The sequence below is a fragment of the Meleagris gallopavo genome, chromosome 17, assembly GCF_905368555.1.
Source record: "Meleagris gallopavo chromosome 17, MGAL_WU_HG_1.1, whole genome shotgun sequence".
In the NCBI taxonomy this organism is placed as follows: domain Eukaryota; kingdom Metazoa; phylum Chordata; class Aves; order Galliformes; family Phasianidae; genus Meleagris; species Meleagris gallopavo.
Window position 1 is genome coordinate 3,911,279 of NC_139420.1, and position 19,742 is coordinate 3,931,020.

The 19,742-nt window shown below is 38.6% G+C and overlaps 1 protein-coding gene across 1 annotated transcript in view; it reads right to left on the reverse strand.

The window, feature by feature from the left end:
- The window catches only part of TMEM132C (transmembrane protein 132C), a 180,995-nt gene that overhangs the window by 36,961 nt on the left and 124,292 nt on the right, over positions 1-19,742 (reverse strand). The window contains exon 4 of the mRNA XM_085238846.1: positions 13,017-13,200. Coding sequence (XP_085094972.1) covers positions 13,017-13,200 — 184 coding nt within the window. The remainder of the gene's footprint in view (positions 1-13,016; positions 13,201-19,742) is intronic.

A 19,742-nucleotide genomic window follows, 5' to 3' on the forward strand; every position in this document is an offset into this window, starting at 1 on the left:
TAACTGAGAGACTTTGCCCTTCTTGTTTCGGAGCACTGCCACTTACAGATATAAGCAAGCTTACAGTTACTTCTGAACACATGTAAACCTCATGTATATAAGCAATCAACTGTCCTAAATTCCTCCAAAAATTCATGTTTTTAAACATTTATATACTGCAAAAACTATATATGTGTCATTTATGATAGACAGGTGACAACAACCACATTTCGTATCCACACATATAATTACTTCTAATGAGCACTCTTAGTAGAGAAGGCAAATGTTTGGAAAAGAGTGATGACAAACATATCAAAAGCAGTAGCTCAGTGACTAGCTACTTACAGCATTCCCAGGGAAGGATAAATATTTACTACTGATTCCAAAAGCTACATCAATAAATGGCCTCAGAACCTGCAACATGTTCTGTTCCTTATAATCTCAGAAGTGGTTTTTCATTTACTCAAACTTCTAAGGAATAATTGTCTGAGAAAGCCTGCAGCTATGATGAATACCTCTCGTGCTTTTCTCTATTGCTGAATGGTCCTATTAAGCTTATCACAGATGGGAGTGGGAATATTGGTAAAGCCTGAATGGGAGAGAAAAGCAATAGCCACCTGGTGATCCTATAATGGAATGGTTCATGGATGCTTAAGCAGCCATGGATGGAGCTACATAATATCTTCTTGCTGAAATCATTTCATGGCTTACAGTTCTCTTTTGTTGCAAAAGGACTAATATGTGAAAATTGTCAATTTAAGGCATTTCCCAGGCTCAAGACATGTCAGTCATTTGCTTTCCTTTTTCATGAGTTTGAGTTATTTGGAAAAGGACCCCCTGATAAATTGAGTTTGCTTCATCATTAAGCAGAACCAACACAGCTCTGGTGACGTCTCCAAACTGTGTGACTACCATGGGAATACAGCCAGTAGTAAAAAGGCAATTTTCATTAACAGTTTGAAATTCTTCCCATGCTCATTTCAAATAAACCTGCGGCACTGTTATACGGTTGGCTATATATCTGTAATAATATTGCTGTAATTGCAGTAATCAATAGGTAGTCGCAAAATGAAAACGTACAAGCATATTAGGACACATGCATGGGCACACACAATTCCACTGCTTGTGGAATTATTACATATGTGAGTAATCCATATCCTCAGATGCACATATACGTATATAAATACAACGGAAAAAAATATGAGGCATTCTGTCTTAACAGAGCCACATACTTATTTTTCATTTTATACATCGTATCCTTTCCATTTTATATGTAACATACTTCTATCTTGTGTGTTTCCTATATTTTGCAAACATCATGCTTTAAAACTCTAACCCACCGAAATCAGCAGTTGGCTTTAATAAAGCCAAGATCTTTTCCATCAATTGTTTCATAGTAAACCCTAAGGAGTCCCCCTCAACTTGCTTTCCTCTAGTCAGACCCCTGCACTTCTACATCACCTGCTGACTCCAACCTGAAGTAGGGGTGTTCCATTCCTCAGATAAGACCGGCTGACATAACTGCCTGTAGCACTAATAAAAATGACACATACAAGTGCTTTTCCACCTCTTGGTGGTGATATGCATCAGAGTGATACTTTTGCTGTTACGAGTTTATTCCTTCACACATTACAAAAGTACACTGTGGTCAAAATGCAACTACTATTATCACTGACATGAGTGAAGTCTGTGGAGACACGGAGAAGAGCAGTACCTAAAATTATGCTGGGCAGTAAGGATGGAAATCTCACTGTGATTTCTTAATGCTGGGAGTCAAGAAGGCTCACAGTGAGGGCCTGATGTTTACAAATACCCATGTACACTTTTTATTGGCTTCAGTGTGCAGTGCTGTATTGTTTAGCAGTAGCAGAAGAAATGGCGAAGAAAGTACATTCTGTGTAAAACTGAATTGTTTTGTGTCAATTAGACTATACACCAAAGAAATCCGCATAGTTACAAACAAAAAATTCTCATTTTCAGAGATGTGCTTTACAACAGCTTCACTTGGCAGTTTGCAGCTCTGAGGAAAGATTGCAATGCCTAAGAATAGAGTGTCATTTAGATGCTTGTAGGTATTATGCCTGGCCTCCAGATGTTCTTCCAGAAGGGCACAGGTGTCCTGTAGGCCTGTGTCATACCTGGCAGTCCTGGATGGATGGCTGAGACTCTACAGCATCTATAATGGCATTAGACACCTATGTGCTGTCACCTGGATTGTTCCCTCTTTTCTTCTCCTTGAATCGACTTATGCAACTTAAGTTTGTAATTTGCCAACTTCACGCTACAGGAACCTACAGCCTTTTCTCTTTCATGACCACTATGGAGCACTGTGAACTTGTTTTATTTGTGTAGATTGATATGTTATTGATTATTTGTGAGTTACTTTCTCTCTCCGACAGGGAGTATTCATTTTCTACAAGTTCTTCAAAGTCCTCAATCTTTGGCCATGGAGCGCACATGGGCGCTTGGCTCAGGTTTCTGGATTTCAGAACTCTATTTAGAACACAGTGGAAGTGAAGCAGACAGCATCTGCTAAAATCTTTCATTTTAATTTAGTCTATTTTGAAACCAGCTAGAGAAAATTTCTACTTGCTCTTCCCTATTTTGGCTGTACATCTTTAATATTTGATAAGCACAATCTGTAACCCATACACAGTAGAGCTTCTTATAGAGCTGCTATGAGAAAGTAGTAACAAAAATGCTGAAAATAATCTTTCTAAATATTATTATTCCCTATCCTTGTCCATAGATTATTCTTCCTTTTCTAATAGTTTATTGATCTCACTGACTTCACAGCAGGTCCACATAAGCAAAGCACACAGAGGGCAGGAAAAAAGACTGTTGCATTAATGAGAGAAGGTACTGTACGGACGTCAGAAACTTAGTGCATCAGAAACTGAAAAAGATGAGAGTATGACACACAGGAAAATTAGATTATTGACTTGACACATGTCTAACCATTGTCACCATACATAGGGAGTAAAAACAACATATATGAATATAGGGGCGAGGACTAGAGACTGTGTATAACCACAGATCCCATTCTTTCCTCCTGATTCAAGCAAAAATGTCCTTTACCTTCAGAGGTTGCTTTAAGACATCATGCTAGCTAGAGATTCAGGGCTGAAGAAGCATCCTTGAGAGACACTGCTATGACAATTTTGTGTCAGTGACATGAAGGACAAAGGGATCAAATCCATTTGCTTAAAGCAGTATTTCATTTGTTAATGTAACCTACAGCAACCACAGTGACCATTATCTTTATCAGAGCATCTCACAGCAACTTATAACACTGAAAGGGATTTGAAAAAAGGTTTGTGTGCTTGAAAGCTTGTCTGTTTTTTCTAACTTCATTGGATGGCCTAATAAAAAACATTATCTATAAACCTTGCTTTGCTTCCATTTTTACTCTTCAGGACTAGAACATAATTGCCAGAACTGAGTGTGGAAGACCGGAATTCATTTTTAAACAGACAACTTCCACTTTTAAAGAATTTGCAGTATGAAATGATCCTGAAAGCCAAATACCTGCATTGTAACATAGGAAATATTAATTACTGTGTCCATTTTAAAGACGAGCGGATTGGGGTCTGAGTTTTGCCAAGATCCAAAAGAGACAGAAACGATCTCCAGACGTGTGGCTCCTGCTCCATCAGACAGCTCCTACTTTTGCACATCAGAGTCTCCCAGTGCTTAATGAGTAGTCCGTAATTTGAATGAGGTAAGAGCAGTGAGGAGGAATTACTGAGTCTCAAATGACTTATTTATTTCCACACCAAGCTCACTCCTGAAGCTTCCAGGCATTCTTAAAACATATGCCATGGGACATGTGGTGCCAGCTGGCAGCTCCTCTGTTAGTCACCACTTTTCAATGCTTGCAATTGACATTTTGTCCCAGATCCAGAATCTAAAACACAGTGTTTTCTGCAGGCTCAATCGAAGCTTCAAGCCCTATGAAGCTTCTTGCTGTTGGCACACAGGCATGTAGGATCCTATACGAGATGACTCCAAAGTACATCCAGGTCTTAGACTGATAGGTTTGGTTTCTGCTGATGACATAATACATACCACAGGAGGCCTTCTACCTTCTGTTGGCTCTCCAGAATGAGAATTCAAGATCACTAAGAGGTTATAGCAGACCTTTTGGATTTCATTCAATTGTGCAATGTTTTAGAACACAAAAAGGGAGACAATTCACCTTTAAACCAGACAAGGTGATTTTGTCCACATGCACTTTCCCTACCTGCATCCTGGTAAAATCTGGTTTATGCAAATGGAAATAGAAATGTTACGCCTAGGTAAAATATTTCCACATTAAAGGAAAAAAAAAAAAAATAAAAAAAAAGAGATCAACTAGTTCTCTCTGAAATGGCATCCTGAGAGGAAAACTTCATAATGAACCTGAAGGTTTAGACTGTCAGAAGTAGCTAGGGGGTACCAGAGTATAATTAAATGGGCAAATGCTGGCTGAGGGCAGGAGAGACTATGCTGCAAAGTCATATTGCATGTAAACAAAACATTGACATGGTGGATTAACATACTGGTGTGTTTTTTAACACTGAATTTACAAGTTTCTGTTTCTCTTTCTCCTTTCTCTCAAAGTCCCCAACTACCTTTTTTTCACACTCACTTAGCTTAATCAAAATACTCATTTCACATTCTCCAAAACTTGTATAGATCTTGTCCTACAGGGCCTTGTAGAGCAATTTAGAATGTATTCCCTAATCCTGATAGTGACAGTCAGCATTCAATACTCAACTACTGTAATTAATAAAACTGCACTGTTCCTATTTTTCAACAATAGAGGATTTCCAAAACTAAATTGCAGCAATAAATTACTTCATTACAGCCATATTATTGTCCTGTGAGGTAACAAATCTTGTGGAAAGACAATCAGCGTTGATAAAGAAAAAAATACAGAGGACAGATCAGATGACAAGGACTTGATTAAAATTAATGCCAGTGTTACTTTCGTTTCTCATTTGTTTCCTGAAATTCAGTGTGCTGATGTGCTGACACTCACAGTACCATGCTGGTGCTTCAAATATTATGCACAACTTGTTTCTGATGGAAAAAAAAAGTCTTGATAGATTCACTGTGCTGATTTACAGCAATGGGGCCTCTGATAATGTGTATGAAGTTTTGGTCTGCTAACTCATAGTCATGTAGCATAAGTGTGTCAATCTGGAGTGCTTTGGCTTTGGAGAAGGACCTTTGCGTGCTGCTCCTCTAGCTTAGCAGAGTACTATCAGCAGCCCAGACTTTGGTGTTGTGTTGGTACCTTTTGATTTGATTTTGATTATACACAGATCAAACCCTGCCACCACTGCTGCTCCCCATGTCTTCATGGCAGCTGCTGCGCAAAGCAAAGAGAAAAGCCAGAAGCATAGGGCTAGCTTTCTCACCAGGACAGTACTGAACTCTGTCCTAGGTTTTACTTTTTTTATTCCCCTCAGGCACAACAACATAGTTCAAAGAACAGATTCCTAATGACTTCCACGACAAACATCCTCAGTGTTGAGAGTATGGCAGGATAATGAAGAGTAAACTGAAAGCAGGGTAAGGCAAACGTGCATCTAATAACAAACCGAAGGTGAAAAGTTGCTGGGTATTTTAATCCTTGGGGTAGCTCATTATAACACTGAGGCTTATGAAAGTCCTGTTTTTTGTTGGTTTTTTTTTTGTTTTTTTTTTTTCCCTATACTCACTCATTACCTTACATTATAGTAAAGTCTCCTTGTTGCCTAGTTACTCTCACTGTCCAAGCTAGAGCACCTCAGACCTCATTAATTAGGGTCCAGCCTAAACAATTCATAATTCTGCTAGGTGAGCATTACGGTGAAGAATTTAGTATTCCCCAGAAACTTTAAAACTGTCATTATAGATCAAAACCAAAATTAAGAAGTTGCCAATTAAGAGAAATTGTTCTTGTTTTTCCATATGGGTCACAGCTAACCTACTTAATGGTTATGTTGGCTGAGTACCTGCTGTGTTTGCAAATAAACCTGGTCTGCTCTGACTGTCACCACTCCGCCTAGCATCACTTTCAAGTGACAGCATGAGAAGGTGGAGGCTGTTTTACTCCCTAGGGTAAACCACAAATATTTGTCATCTGGAATAAATGTGGGCAGTGTATGGACTTGCATTTATCAGTTAAGACAATTGACTGATAGCTAAAGCTAATGAAAGAGCATTAGTTTAGACAAAAACCAATACATCAACTTTCACAGGAGAAAGCATTATCTAGCAATCAAGCCTTCCCTTCCAGCAGCTCATGAAGGAACTCTGAAATATTCTCTGCTCTTCTTTCTCCCTTTCCTTTTCTTCCAAGTCCTCCACAGCCAAAGTGCAGTGGAGCAGGAGAATCAGAATGAGGCCCAGCATTTGCCTCCTATCATTCGTTATGGGTGAACTCTGGCCAAATCACCTAACTCACATTTCAATCTTACAGGTCAGTAATTTCTCTGCCTTTAAATTCCAGTTGTTTCAGCTGCAAAACCGGGCAGAATGTCAGCATCTTAAAGCAGCCTCCTGTCCCTGCTGAGAAGTGCTTGTCTTCTCTCTGTCTGATCTGGCACTGAAGGCAGCAGTAGAGGACACATATGGTGAATACAGTCCTTAGCAGATACAGCATCAAAACACACAGCCCTGCAATGTCCTTCTCAAGCACTCATCTGGGTCCAGAACTCAATTTCTGCCGGCTCATTACTATGTCTGCATGGTTTCTGCTCACATTTTCATGGCAGCTGTGAAACTCCCTTTGTGATTATGTCAAACAATCAAAATTTTAATCAGTGTCATTTCAAATATAAATTGTTACCTCAGATATCTTCTTCTGATGGAGATGTACCATAAACCTGAGCCAATACCTGCAGCAGCCCCCAAATCTAGCCCAAAAAAATCACATGAACCAAAGCATCTCCAGACTTGACAAGTCACACAATCCAGTGCCATGAACCAATACCAAATAATCTGCAGCAGAAAAAGGATTTTGCTAGCTCTCAGTGCTGAGATGCAGCTTAGAAGCACCTGGCCATGTCTACACAGCCCTGCACTGTGCCATGCTGTCAGAAGAAAGAGACCACGACCAGAAGACTTCTGGCAGCAAGCACAGACTGGTAGAGGGATCCAGAATATCTTTCACTGTGTTAGGATGAAAACATGATCCAAAGTCCAGTACCTCACGGAGTACCTCTTTTCACCTTCAGTTTCATCCACCCTTGAAGCTGAATTTTATCAGCTTAGCTTGTGGACTGAGAATTTTCTAGAGAGGATTCTGACATGTCAGTCATCCATCTGTGCAACACATAGTGCTAGGAGAAGTCCCTGTTCAGGTGTTGCCATAAAACCACAAGCCCCATTGAGTTGCCAGCTGTCTCACTGCACATTCTGTCTGTTCTGCAAACTTTTATTTGGTTCACAGGATTTCCCCCTTTTCTGAGTCTGAGAAGCACATCTAGATTGATATCTCTCTACTACAAACAGGGATATTGCCAAAGAAAACCAAAATTTCTCTATGTTGTAAAGATCAGGTAGCTAGCTCGCCCTCCTCAGCTGTTTAAAAATTCCAAAGTAATCTATTCAACAGCATTGTCAGATATGAGAGATGCTGAAGGAAGAAATTATATATGCCGTTTTGTGCTGCACAGAAAATGACTTACAAGTCGATCCAGTGAAAAAATTAATTCCAGCCAGCTGAGATAGCCTTATTGATCCATCGCCATTTCCTGCAAAGGCAGGACTGAATGTGACTATAGGAAACAAAAGAAAAACAGAAGCTAGAATCAAAAGTGCAGTGGTTATGGAAATGATGACTGGGACTTTAAGAGAGATTGTTAAATTGAGCCATTCTGAGTCCTTTGTTTGCCTTTTCTGATCAAGTTAGGATCGATAGACAACAGGTCACCATTTTTTCACTTTTGTTTTGGGTAGACAAAAAAGAGCCCATTCTTTGCAGATAAGATTAATCAATATGCATTGCTAGTCTTAGCTCAATGCACTATGACATGGCCAATTTGTAAGCAGAATCCTGAGTTTGTCTGGTCTAAATGTAGAGCAATGACAAACTTTGCTGAAATTATATATCCACTGTAAATCTAAAAGAAACAACTAACCCACCATGATAAAAACTGTAGGCAAATAAGTGACCTGGGCATCAGAAGATTTTAAGTCCACACAGGGCACACTCCTGTAACTAAACCATAAAATCTTTTACTTCATGATATTAATTAGGGCTCTACAATTCATTTTAGTTGTTAGTATTACTAACAATAATGGGATAGGTTTTAAAAACCAAATAAGTTTGTTTCAACTTACATTATTTATTTGATGTGATTCATGATTTCATTATCTGATACAATGCCTGTCAGCTGGGAAGTTTAGCATGCAGGTTATCAGTTAGTTTGTTTGTGATAAGCAAAGTGGAAAATGGATGCGTTTGGACAGCCTCCTCACAGTGAGCCTGTTGCCTCCTGCTTTGTTCAAGTCTCAAAGACAAATGGGAGTGAGAATTCTGCACTTCTGTGACCTTGAAACAATGCAGCTTGACAGTGAGATCACAGACGGTGCAAGGATGAGAACTTTATTTAGGGCTTTATTTTAAAAGCGTGTACAGGGACTTAAGTTTCCCTTTGTTGCAATGAAATACCTCAAAAAGTCTTTGTCATAAAGAATGGCATACATAAAGCAACCAAAGTTTTGGGAGCTAAATTTTCAATCGTGTTGTAATGGAAAGCAAACTAAGAGGCATGCATAAAAATGTAAAATGGCATTTTCAACTGAGTCACAGCTCTTCATCTTAAATGTCCAATCACTTCTGCAGCAAAATCAGCATTACATTGACTTCTAAATGTAAAGAAAGGCACCTGAAAACCAAACACTTCCTAATGAAATAGCTGACTATAGAGCAAAAAGAATGCGTGAAACTGTGCTGCCTAATGATAAGCAGTGGAAACTCAAACAACCATCTCCTCCTACCTGTTCTATCCCAAAGCACAATTTAGTGGTACTGAAATATGTATTACCCAGTTAAAGCATGAAATCTCTTGCTAGAATTCCTAACACAATTTGTGTTGAACACAAATATATAGGCTTAGCTGAGATTCATGTGTGCGTGCATGCTACAAATGTGAACAATTTTGGTTTTGTTTTTTAATCTAATCGAGTGGCAAAATCAATGCAGTTGGCTGCATTTCCACATGAGAGGATGGAAATCTGAGGAAAATAGGGGAAGTAAATTAAGCAACCCTGTATACTTTAATGGTAAGCTCCGAGGTTACTTGTGATTAATTGAAAAGGTTTTCAAAATCAGCTTAGCAAATAATTAATTAAGCTCCTATGAAAGCACTTTTCTAATTGATCCTGCTACAAGTAACATAAAATCAGAAATGCTTGAATAAGACACAACTCAGTAGATTTTCTCTAATGGAAGGTTAAATCTTTGGGGTAGATTTTTCTTGTCAGAAACAGTGGGTTCTATCCTCAGTTTGACTTTAAGAAATCTTTTCATTTTCTTATTTAATTCTTCTAATTGTTGAATTTTACATCCCTGGGTTTCTGTAGCTGTAGTATTTTGCAGCTGTTGTGATTTGGGTAAGTGAGGCAAGAGATCAGAAGGTGAGATTGTGTGCCTGAAATAGCAACTATCTTTCTCCATCTGTATCAGCTGGTTTAATAAATAACATTACCTCTTTATAAATCTTGCCTCTGTTAATCATTGCTACTCAATGATGGAAATATAGTATATACATTTAATCTCATCCTTTGATGAGCACATCAAGCAGCCTGCAAGAAAGGTACAGGGGATGGATGGTTACACCAAGTGCCATGCTTAAGATTTTGTCAAAGAACAACATGTGTATACCCCACAATACATACCTAAAGAAATCATCATATGTGAGAGTTCGAAAGCAACAGAACCTGTTAGAATTACATTTTCCTAACTTTTCTGCCTCATTTTTCTCTCTAATAACTTGAAGGGTAAAATGTCCTCCAAAATTACTCAGATTGATCAACTTCTGAGCTTAGGAAAAAATATACTTACTTCTAACTTGCATCTCATTTTTTTTCTGGGAAAGAAGTTCTTTAACTCATTCTCAACTTCTCTTTCTCATTTTTTTTTCACTGTTGGGTTCACTGTAATAGTGTCTCTGTGCTGCTGCTTCTTAAACATATACACTATTTAGCAGCGTACTTAAGCACACAGAATCTGAATCCTACTAAAACCCTCTCTTTTGACCGTATGACGAATTTCCACTGATTTTTCAGCAGCTGTGTCCTACAACTTGCTCTACTGATCCAAGCTCTGTAAGGCTCTTTTAAAATTTCAGATTCAGTTCTTACTGACAATGTCTTTTCATTAATCTCTTTCAATCCAAAATACTGAAGCAGCAATACGCTAATCTTTAGAAGGCACACTTTTTCTTCATCTTACTTCTTTTTGTACCATAATCAAGCACTGGCCAGTAGAGGATACAAGGCCTCTCATGCTTCATAAGTTTTAGCATTCAAAATGGCTCACATGAGAGATGTTTTACTCCGTGAGTCAAAGACAACTGTTATGTGACTCACAAACCACTCAAAGGTTTGCTGCTTTCATCTCCGGAGCACTGACAAGGACACCCATCAGACCAGTGGTGTGGACTCAATCAGATCTTGGGAATCCCACATCCTAATCCAGTACAATGCCATTAGGCAGCTCCTCCCCTTCCTTCTCGACCACCTCCTTCTCTCTGTCTCTTTCATGCTTTAATTTTTTTTTTTGGCCAACTTTAAAAACTCTGAACAACAGATTTTATTTTTGATGTCAGCAGTTTTGCTGTAAGAACACTCCATGCTTAAATCAATATAATCTTCTTTACTCTCTAGAGGATTTATGAAACACACTTGCTGATAAACACTGCGATCTAATTTCTGTACACAATAACATGCTGTGGCTTTACAGTGTGCACTGGAGATAAAGAGCAAGGTCTGACTTCTCAGTAGATACAGTATCCCCCTCTCCCTTTTCAGTGTGGCTCTTGTTTCTGAACAGGAGCATTGCCAGGTAATCAGCTCAGCCAGCGATTAATGCCTAAATGAAGAAAGCACTCTGGCTGGATCTGCAGTCTTAGCTAACAGAAAACTGTGAAAATTCCCTTTATCTACTAATATCCTGCTAGCAAAGCCAATTTTGCATTGCTATCCCATCCAACTGGATTCTATTAACACAGTATATTTTGGCTCCTGCCAAGTGTTATCACAAGGTACAGAAATGAGATAAATAAACACAAGAAAGCTTTGCAAAGAGAACGGTTTAATGATTTCATTGCTTGAACCCTTTGGAAAGCCCACAGTACATCTGCTGGGAATAAGGGATCTCACTTTATATGATTTATACACCACGAAATTAATTAGTTCAAACCTTTAGTTCTTTGAAGAACCTTTGTAAATGCAGAAATTTTAATCTAGAATAGCCACAAGTCTGGGCATAAAGCTTGAATCTTCTATGCAAGAGCGAAGGCATTAGATCCTGCCATGAGATATGAAAAAAATCTTGCTTCCCTCAGGTGTGGGAAAGATGGAAAAGAAGCTGGTAAATTCTTTCAAAAAAAAATAAAAAGAAAAAAAAAAGAAGGAGATGTTAAGTCTGCCAGCAGACAGATGCCTATCATTTGGTACTGAAAGATACACAAGGCACCTACTGCAAAATAAAACCTGACCAGAATAAACATCCTTACATATATTCTTAAGTCTTTACAAGACAGACACTCAAATACACTTAGCTCCACAGATAATGAGGACAATTATTTCCCTCCCAGATCCGGAATGCTGCACAGGCTTTCTGCTGACTTAACATACTTTGGATCAGGAAATTGCTGGGCATGACCTCATTTGTTATGAGCAGCAGTTTCACTCTTCAAAGGGGAGGCATATATTGAAGATTAGGACTTCCAGGAAATAGTACTCATCTTATTATCTCCTGCAAACCATAGAATATTACTCAAAGACTGCCAGAATTTCAGCTCGAAGGTGAAGAATGTGCACGAGAGGCAAAACTCACAAATGGGGTGGATATGTCTAACTCTTCTTCTATAGCCTGATCTCTGACACTGATTGTTTAACTGACACTCTATCCTGCTCTAGATATCTGTCAGTGTTGTGCTTCCTGAGGTCTGGGACTTCTAAAAAAGATGCTCAGAGCTACCTCTGCATGCACCTATACCCCACTGAAGATAAAGTGTTTGCTCAAAAATAGTGCACTAGAGACATAGGTTCTTGATTTGGAGCAGAAGTGTAATCCCAGGTTGTTCATATGAAGGAGTGGTTCCTTACTGCTAGATCTCAGTGCTTCCACAGTTCTAGCATTGCTTTGCAGAAGTAATTTCATCTCCATTGAGCCAGAGGAAGGGAAGGAAACACCTGCTTTCACAAATCACATTTGTGAGCCTTGTAAAGACTGGCAACAGTTATGATGTCACTGGGAGGTAAGTAGGCCACAAAAGCATGCTACAGGGCAGGGCAAATAGATTTTAACCCAAGGCAATTCTTCACATGTAACTCTATACTATGCTAGTATAGAATTTTCCTTAAATACGTTATTGAGGGTTTATTATTTTCTGTTTCTTCTCTGAAATAGCAGGCTCTGAAACCACCAGGGAAACAGCTAGCAAAATTATTATCAGCTGCAGCCTACTAAGGACCGAGCAACTCATTCTTCAGCAAAAAAAAGGCACCTTGCAAGTTCAAACCATGTAACAGCAAAATAAGAAACGGGAGGGTAAATCTACCTGGCTCTGTGTTGCCAGCTGGTAGCGTGGAGAGAACTGATCATTACAGAAATTCAAGATTTAAAGGCTGAGAGATTTCTTCTGTGCTTTTAAACTGTGCGACATACAGGCAACTAAAGGTGAGTATGATTTTAGCAAGTATTCCTATAAAGTTCTGTAACAGGAGGCAGGGCAGAAAGCATTCCTTTGCAAATCTGTCTGAGGCCTGGTATGCGTTTTCTCAGACTACAGAGAGATCAGATGGAGCAACATGCTGAAACAGTTTCTTACCATCGCCAGTGGAACAATTCCAACAAGATCCTTTTGGCAGATGAAGATTTCAGACAAGGTTATGTCTGTTGTCCCCTTCCGAGGGTATTCCACCTGCCAGGTGATGGGCTGCGTTCCAGACAGGCTGCTAAAACTGGCTATTTCAAAGTCCATCTGCACAACCTCATTGAATAGACTGTTACTTCTGAAAGAGGAAAACAGGGAAAGGAAAGAGCTATTACATTTGCTGAAGAAGGCAAATGAAGTGAATCATATTAGCTACTGGAGAATGCAGCTATTTAAATGCAGATATAAAACAGGGCCTTTTCCAACCTACGACTTCTTCAGAACATACAAACTGGAATTGTTCAAAATGGTTCAGGTGCTCTTACTGTGAATACCACGTAGAGGGATAAAACTCCTGACTTTGTGTCTAAAGAAAGCAAAATATACTTAGCCCATTACACACTTCTTATGATTTTTGCAAGAATAATTCAACCTTACTACAAGACAGATTTGACCCTGATCAGACAAATTTAAGCCCAGTATAATTTATGATAAGAGAGACCAGAATTAGCCTAGGCAAAAAGAAACAAGCTTACTTGTATATGTCTAACATCAAAATCGTATAAATCCTCAGCATTATTGAAGCTGATATACACAGCATAGAAGCCATTAAAAAAAATAACATGGTTTAATGGCAAAATGAGGAAATTATTGTAAGGTTAGAGGTATGTTCTGGAAATATAAAGCCCGTACAACTGAAACCAAGTAGAAAGAGCAAAGCTATGAGTGGTAAAGAACACCTTAAATCAGGAGACATTTAACTATTTGAATAATAAATAGGAAATAGGCTGAAATTCTTTCCGTCAAATTTCTTTAACTACATTAGAATTGAAAAGAATATATGAAAGAAATTTACTGGCCTATCTGCTAGTATAATAATTTAAAAAAATAATTAGATGCACCAGAAAAGAAACATGCACTTTTCTGGTACTTTCCAGGCATCTTTTCACATCATAGGAAGTTCTAAATATTTAACAGTGTTACTTCTACCAAGTCCTGTGCTGTAACAATTATAAAATGAAGAGAAGGAAGGGCATCATTCTAACTTCAGTAGCTCACAGCTTCATCACACCTTTGGATGCATTCACCAAATAACAGCTTTTCCTCTGTTTTTTTTTTTTTTTTTTTTTTTTTTTAATGTACCATCAAAATACACACAGGTCTGTTTCTGAGATAACTCATAACGAATGGATCACGTACAAAGCATTTACATTATCAAGTACTAGACTTTCTTTTTACCAGCAGAAATCACCATTTTTAATTACTTAAGACATATTTTGTGTTATAATTTGCATGATTATTTTGTAAGTAAAGGTGTTCCCCTGATAATTATTATTATGATCATGGGTATTTATTTCTGTGGCTTCCTCTGAAAAGTCCTAATGCTGCCTAATGCTTGTAATTTATTTCCTTTTGCTGTTTTCTTGCATTGTAACACTTCTCCAATAGTGGCATGGTTCTTTCATGCATTTAAAGAGTGATTTTGTGTAGCAATGGATTAGAGGATGGGTTTAGCAACTCATAAGTCAAGACCAATCTATTCCCAGTTGAAGAGTTCCTACTAAATAAATCGTATAGTTTGTAAATACATGATAGCTGTAATAACTGCAGTTTGCACAGTTCTGGGGCATCCCAAAATAAACACATACTGGATTGAACTTTGTAATTTATTTGAAAGCATGATAACATGCAAAGATACCTGAATCACCTGAGCTACAGCATTCATTTAGCTCTAAAAGACATCATTATGCCTGAGATTAATGACACCTGAAAGGCCATTATTTCCTCCATTTCTAGATCTGGTGCTTAGTAACTGACAGAGAAAAAGTTTTTACATGTGATTGACTATCTCAGTGCTTTCATTTATGTTAAATAGGGAATAAATTTGTGCACACATCAGAGCTGTCGTAAGAAAGAAAATGTCAGGAAAATTTCCCCGACCGAGATGTCTTTAAAACGTTGCTAAAATATTTATCCTCTAAGATACATGCCAGAAGCCAAGAATACACACAGTACAAGAGAAAAATTTTATTGGTACTTTCTCAGAATGACCAGCAATTATGTATTTCAATGCAGGCATTTGTATGGAACGTACTCATCTCGCTTTCATAGCAATAAAAACTCTATACAGTGCCACTCTGCCACCAGTTTCCTCCTTCCCTCTTCATATGGAAGAAATGGAAAGATATCAACAGCTGGGAAAGCATCCACTTGAAAAAAATATGCCTTCAGAGATGTGTAATGGCTGAGAAAAAAACTTCTCATGAAGCACATTTAATGTTTAGAGCTTGCTCACTGACTGAAACAGCAGTTCCTTAATATCTAACATTTAGAACTGTTCAGCAGCCGAAACAGCAAGCAATTATAAAACTTTTCTGAAGTACACAACACGTAGTGATTACAAATGAAGCTTTGTGAGGGCAAAGCTTCTACGAAATTGCTCTGAGGTGGATATATGAGACTAATTTGAGTGGACTGAGAGTTCCCCTGGGCCAGTTCAATCCTTGGATTTATTCTGATTTATAAACATGCTAATAATTCATGGCTAGATTGGACTGAGCAATTGCAAAAGGGAGGAAGAACTCCCTTTGATCTGCTAAGCAGCCACTCCAGCACACGGGCATCAGTGCAGAGCGCTGACCCCATGGCCACTCCCTTCCAGGAGCAGATGGGCAATGATTATGTGCTACTTACAGGTTGCAGCAGCTGAGCCAGCAAGCCAGTGATGGGGTTAGTAATTTACTACTGGCACGGGCTAGCAGTTAACCCATTAACATTGTTAGCCCAGGAGGATGAGGGGGAACTGTTTGCAGAGCTGTATGAACACTTACAAGGAGATCAGTTTTAGAAAAAGAAGGGCGATCGGAAACATTCTGTTAATGGAAAGTTAATAAAAAATGCATTAAAAGCAAAGCAGAATAAACACTGGGAGAAATTCATGGAACTCACCAGCTCTTGCTGGCTGTATTGACAGAACACACCCTTTTGCTATCAGCTGGCGTAAATGTAACCATATTCTTGATTTTAAAATATTTTTGAGCATGACGATAACCATTTCTTTAAAACAATGAATCATCCAAACCTTCAACACCCTGAGATATATTTTCTTTTGGAAGGACATTTTCCTGCCACAGGAACTCAAGTCTGGCCGTATCCAAAGCTACATTTAAGTCTCTTCAACATGGGATACACGAGCCATAAGATAGAACATAGTACTACAAGTGCTAGAATGAAAAACAGGTTTTGTTTCCCTGCAGAGGTCTAGTGTGAAGTGGAATGGTGTTAAATATGTGGGTGCTGAAATGGCTTGTGCTGGGCTCACATGGCACTGCTCAGCTCAGCCTAGAAGGCCCAGGGCTACAAAGGCTTTCAGGGTGCAGTGGGAGAAGGAAGGAAGTTAACTGCTTAAAAAAGCAGTGTAGAGTCCTCAGCTGATGTAAGATCTATACACGACTGGAAATCTTTGTTGAATGCCTGTCTACATGTGTGGACCAGGAGTCTCTAATGAGAGATTTCAGAGTTGGGTTATTGCTCTGAGTAACAGAGCAGTTTCAGCTCTTAAATAAGTGAATCTTAAGACTGCTGTAGGCTAAATCAATATTCTTGATTTATTATGGGGGCTCTCAAAAGAGAAATTTTTAAAAGCTTAGATTAAAAACATTTTTTAGACATCCTTTATTCCAACAGATTTTCACTGACAGTCCATAGAGAACCAAGAATATTTTGACCTCCTGAAAATTTAGCAACTCTTTTCTTTTTTAATGCTGCCCAGTTTGACACTGACATCTTAATGCAAGATGAGCACTTAATAAATGACATAAAAAATTGAAAAGATTACAAACCTCATTTTCCCTCAGTTACACTGCACATCCTAGTCTTCACTAAAATTAATGCATGTTACCACCATGAACAGAGTCAAGCTCTCATCAGAAGCCAATGGCCAGACCAAGAGTGATCTGTGCTTCAGCCTGTGAATGCCTCTTCCCATCTTGGGAAAGTCTGTAATGGAGTAAGACATGCATTCCTGCTTTCTTCAACTTCTTGCTCCTCCTGCACTCCTCCTAAACATATTTGATAATGAATTACAGCAGTTTAATTAAAGTTATAACAGAACACAAAGATTAGAACCTGATCTGGAACGTGACTTAGGATGATTTTAAAGATGATGAAATTATGCACACAGCTCTGTACACATCAATTCACCTTCACAGTTAGTGCTCAGCTCTAACAAAGGCTGGGTCATTAGCAGCCCAGGTCCCGTTGAATTAGTCACCTCTGAGCAAAGTGCTGTAATATCTACCACTATGACCTTGAGCCATCCACTCCTATTCTGAAAGGTCTGATCAGCAAATGGAGGACAAAATGCTTAGTATAAGTTTCTTTCAGCAGAGCTGTTGCAAAGGTAATCCCCTTTGCAATACCATAGAAATTTAGTAATTAAAGAAGAATGTCAACTACTGTAGGCACAACAAAGTTTAAATTTCTTATTTGCAATATTACCCTAGCTTTCATCCTTAAACCATAAAAACTAGCAGAGGGGAAAAAAAAGGATGACCTATTTTGGGAATTTACAGACAGGGAGGACAGTATTTCATGGAAAACTGCCACATTAAAAGTATTGTGGAGCTCTTTGAAGGAAAATATCTGAGGTATAACTTAACAAACTCTAGAGCAACGTAACAAAATATGCATGCAAATATTTAAACAGATGATAAAAAGCTGTACTTGATTTCTTCATACAGTCCAGATAAGATCTGGATTAGTTAATAAGGTTTCTTAGCTTTCTTGTCATAAACTGTGATATAAAACAGTTTTTTGATTAAGGGATTGGTCTGAGACAGGAAATCTTATTTCATTTCCCAGCTCTTCCATGGGGTTCTTTAATGACCTCAGGCAAGACAAAGATACAGATCCTTAAAGCCAAAATAAAATCAATAGGAATTAGGCATCGCAGAGCTTTAAAGAAAAAAAAAAAAAGAAAAGAAAAGTATGTCTGCCACTTCAGGTACCTAAGTATAATGCCTTTATAACTTTGATACTGAGCCCCATGATCTCAGTTGGGTTCATATAGGACAGAGGCAGAAGACCACCCGTGGTTGAATTGCTGCACTGTGCTGAGAGCTCCACATGACAGTGAAATTCTTAGCTGCTGAAATGCAGCTAAGTCATGTTGTTAATCAGAGTACAGAGAGGGGGAAATTCCCCTCTCATGGCCAAGGAGAAAGCTGAATGAGACAGTCCCCAGAGAATGAAGACCTGACCTGATCACAATAACTCACCAATTTCTTCCTTTTTAGCAGAGCATTTTTTTAGAGTCACTAATCACTAATATATACTGCAGTCTCATTAGTTTTCTCTGGTACTACATCACACCCAGTCACAAGGTACATGAGATTGATTTTCCCTTCTCCCAAAGGGTGGGTGACCCTCCACCTCAGACTGCTGCCATCATATAAAGGCTACGTGCAAATACCCCAAGACTGAGCTATCATCATCTCCCACTTCTATTTCATTTTCCATTCTGTTTCCACAGGGTTTTAGTCTGTTAATATCTTCATTATAATTTTGGAAAACAAAATATGCAGACAGATTGGTCAAGAAATAAGCTTTCTCCGTGATTCACTATCTCTTCCTGCCTTCGAGAAGGACGTTTTCTGTTTAGTATTTACTCAGTCCTGGAACCTCTCCAGAACCCCTGTATGTAAACAGGATTTTCCTCTTTTGGAGATGGCAGTGTTAAAGCACTGAAATTATTGCAGAGGACATCATTGGAAAGGAGACTCTGAACATAAATTTTCAGAGGGATTCACTGCAAACTTACTACCTTCAGATGGAGCAAAGAAGTCAGAATCCTTCTGATCATCAGCATTACATTGTATGGCTCTTTCAGCCTTCTAAAAGCATCAGGATGAGAACAAATACACAAAAGCACATTTTAGCAGTCACTTCTAATTGCTTAGTTTAGTAGTTTGGCAGCAGCCAGAATGAAGGATTTTCTGCTAACAAATAGCTGGTGTGCATGTGTTTTAGTCCATTTATATGGGACAGTGCTGCTGCAATTGATACAGAACAGAATACTCCAATACTAAATCCAAAACGAGTCACTGCTTTTGTCCATCACTCATGCCAAGCCCTATTAGCAGACACCGCAATACAGCACGAGTCAGAAACAGAGCATCAACTTCTTGGGCATGGACTTCTAGGTGTTAAAGGGAGTTAAAAACAATCAGGGTACCCACAACTAGCAGGGAATTTTTGAAAATCTGATCCAAATGGCAAAGAGATGTAGAGAGATCTGGTTACTGGAGTAGCCCCTAAAAGGCTATCCTGTCCAATGAAGATGTGTCAGTTGCTATTGACATTAGCAGTTGCTTTCTTTATCAGATAGTTACTAATGCTGGATCATGTGGAGGACATGTAATCTGTTATGCCCTCAAATGGCACATTGATCAAAGAAAGCAAAATAGCCAAAATGCTGATTGCTGTGCAAAACAAGCCTCCAGGCATTGCTTGTGTAGATGTATGTATATTAGGCATTCACACCTGTTTTGTAGTTGTAAGTGCATTATGAATCTGGTTGCAACGCAAATCACATTTCTTTATAAGTAACAGTTTAGGTAAATCAGATGTTTGATACACACATCTAAGTTAGAAGTCAGATGTCTTCAGATACCAATTCCT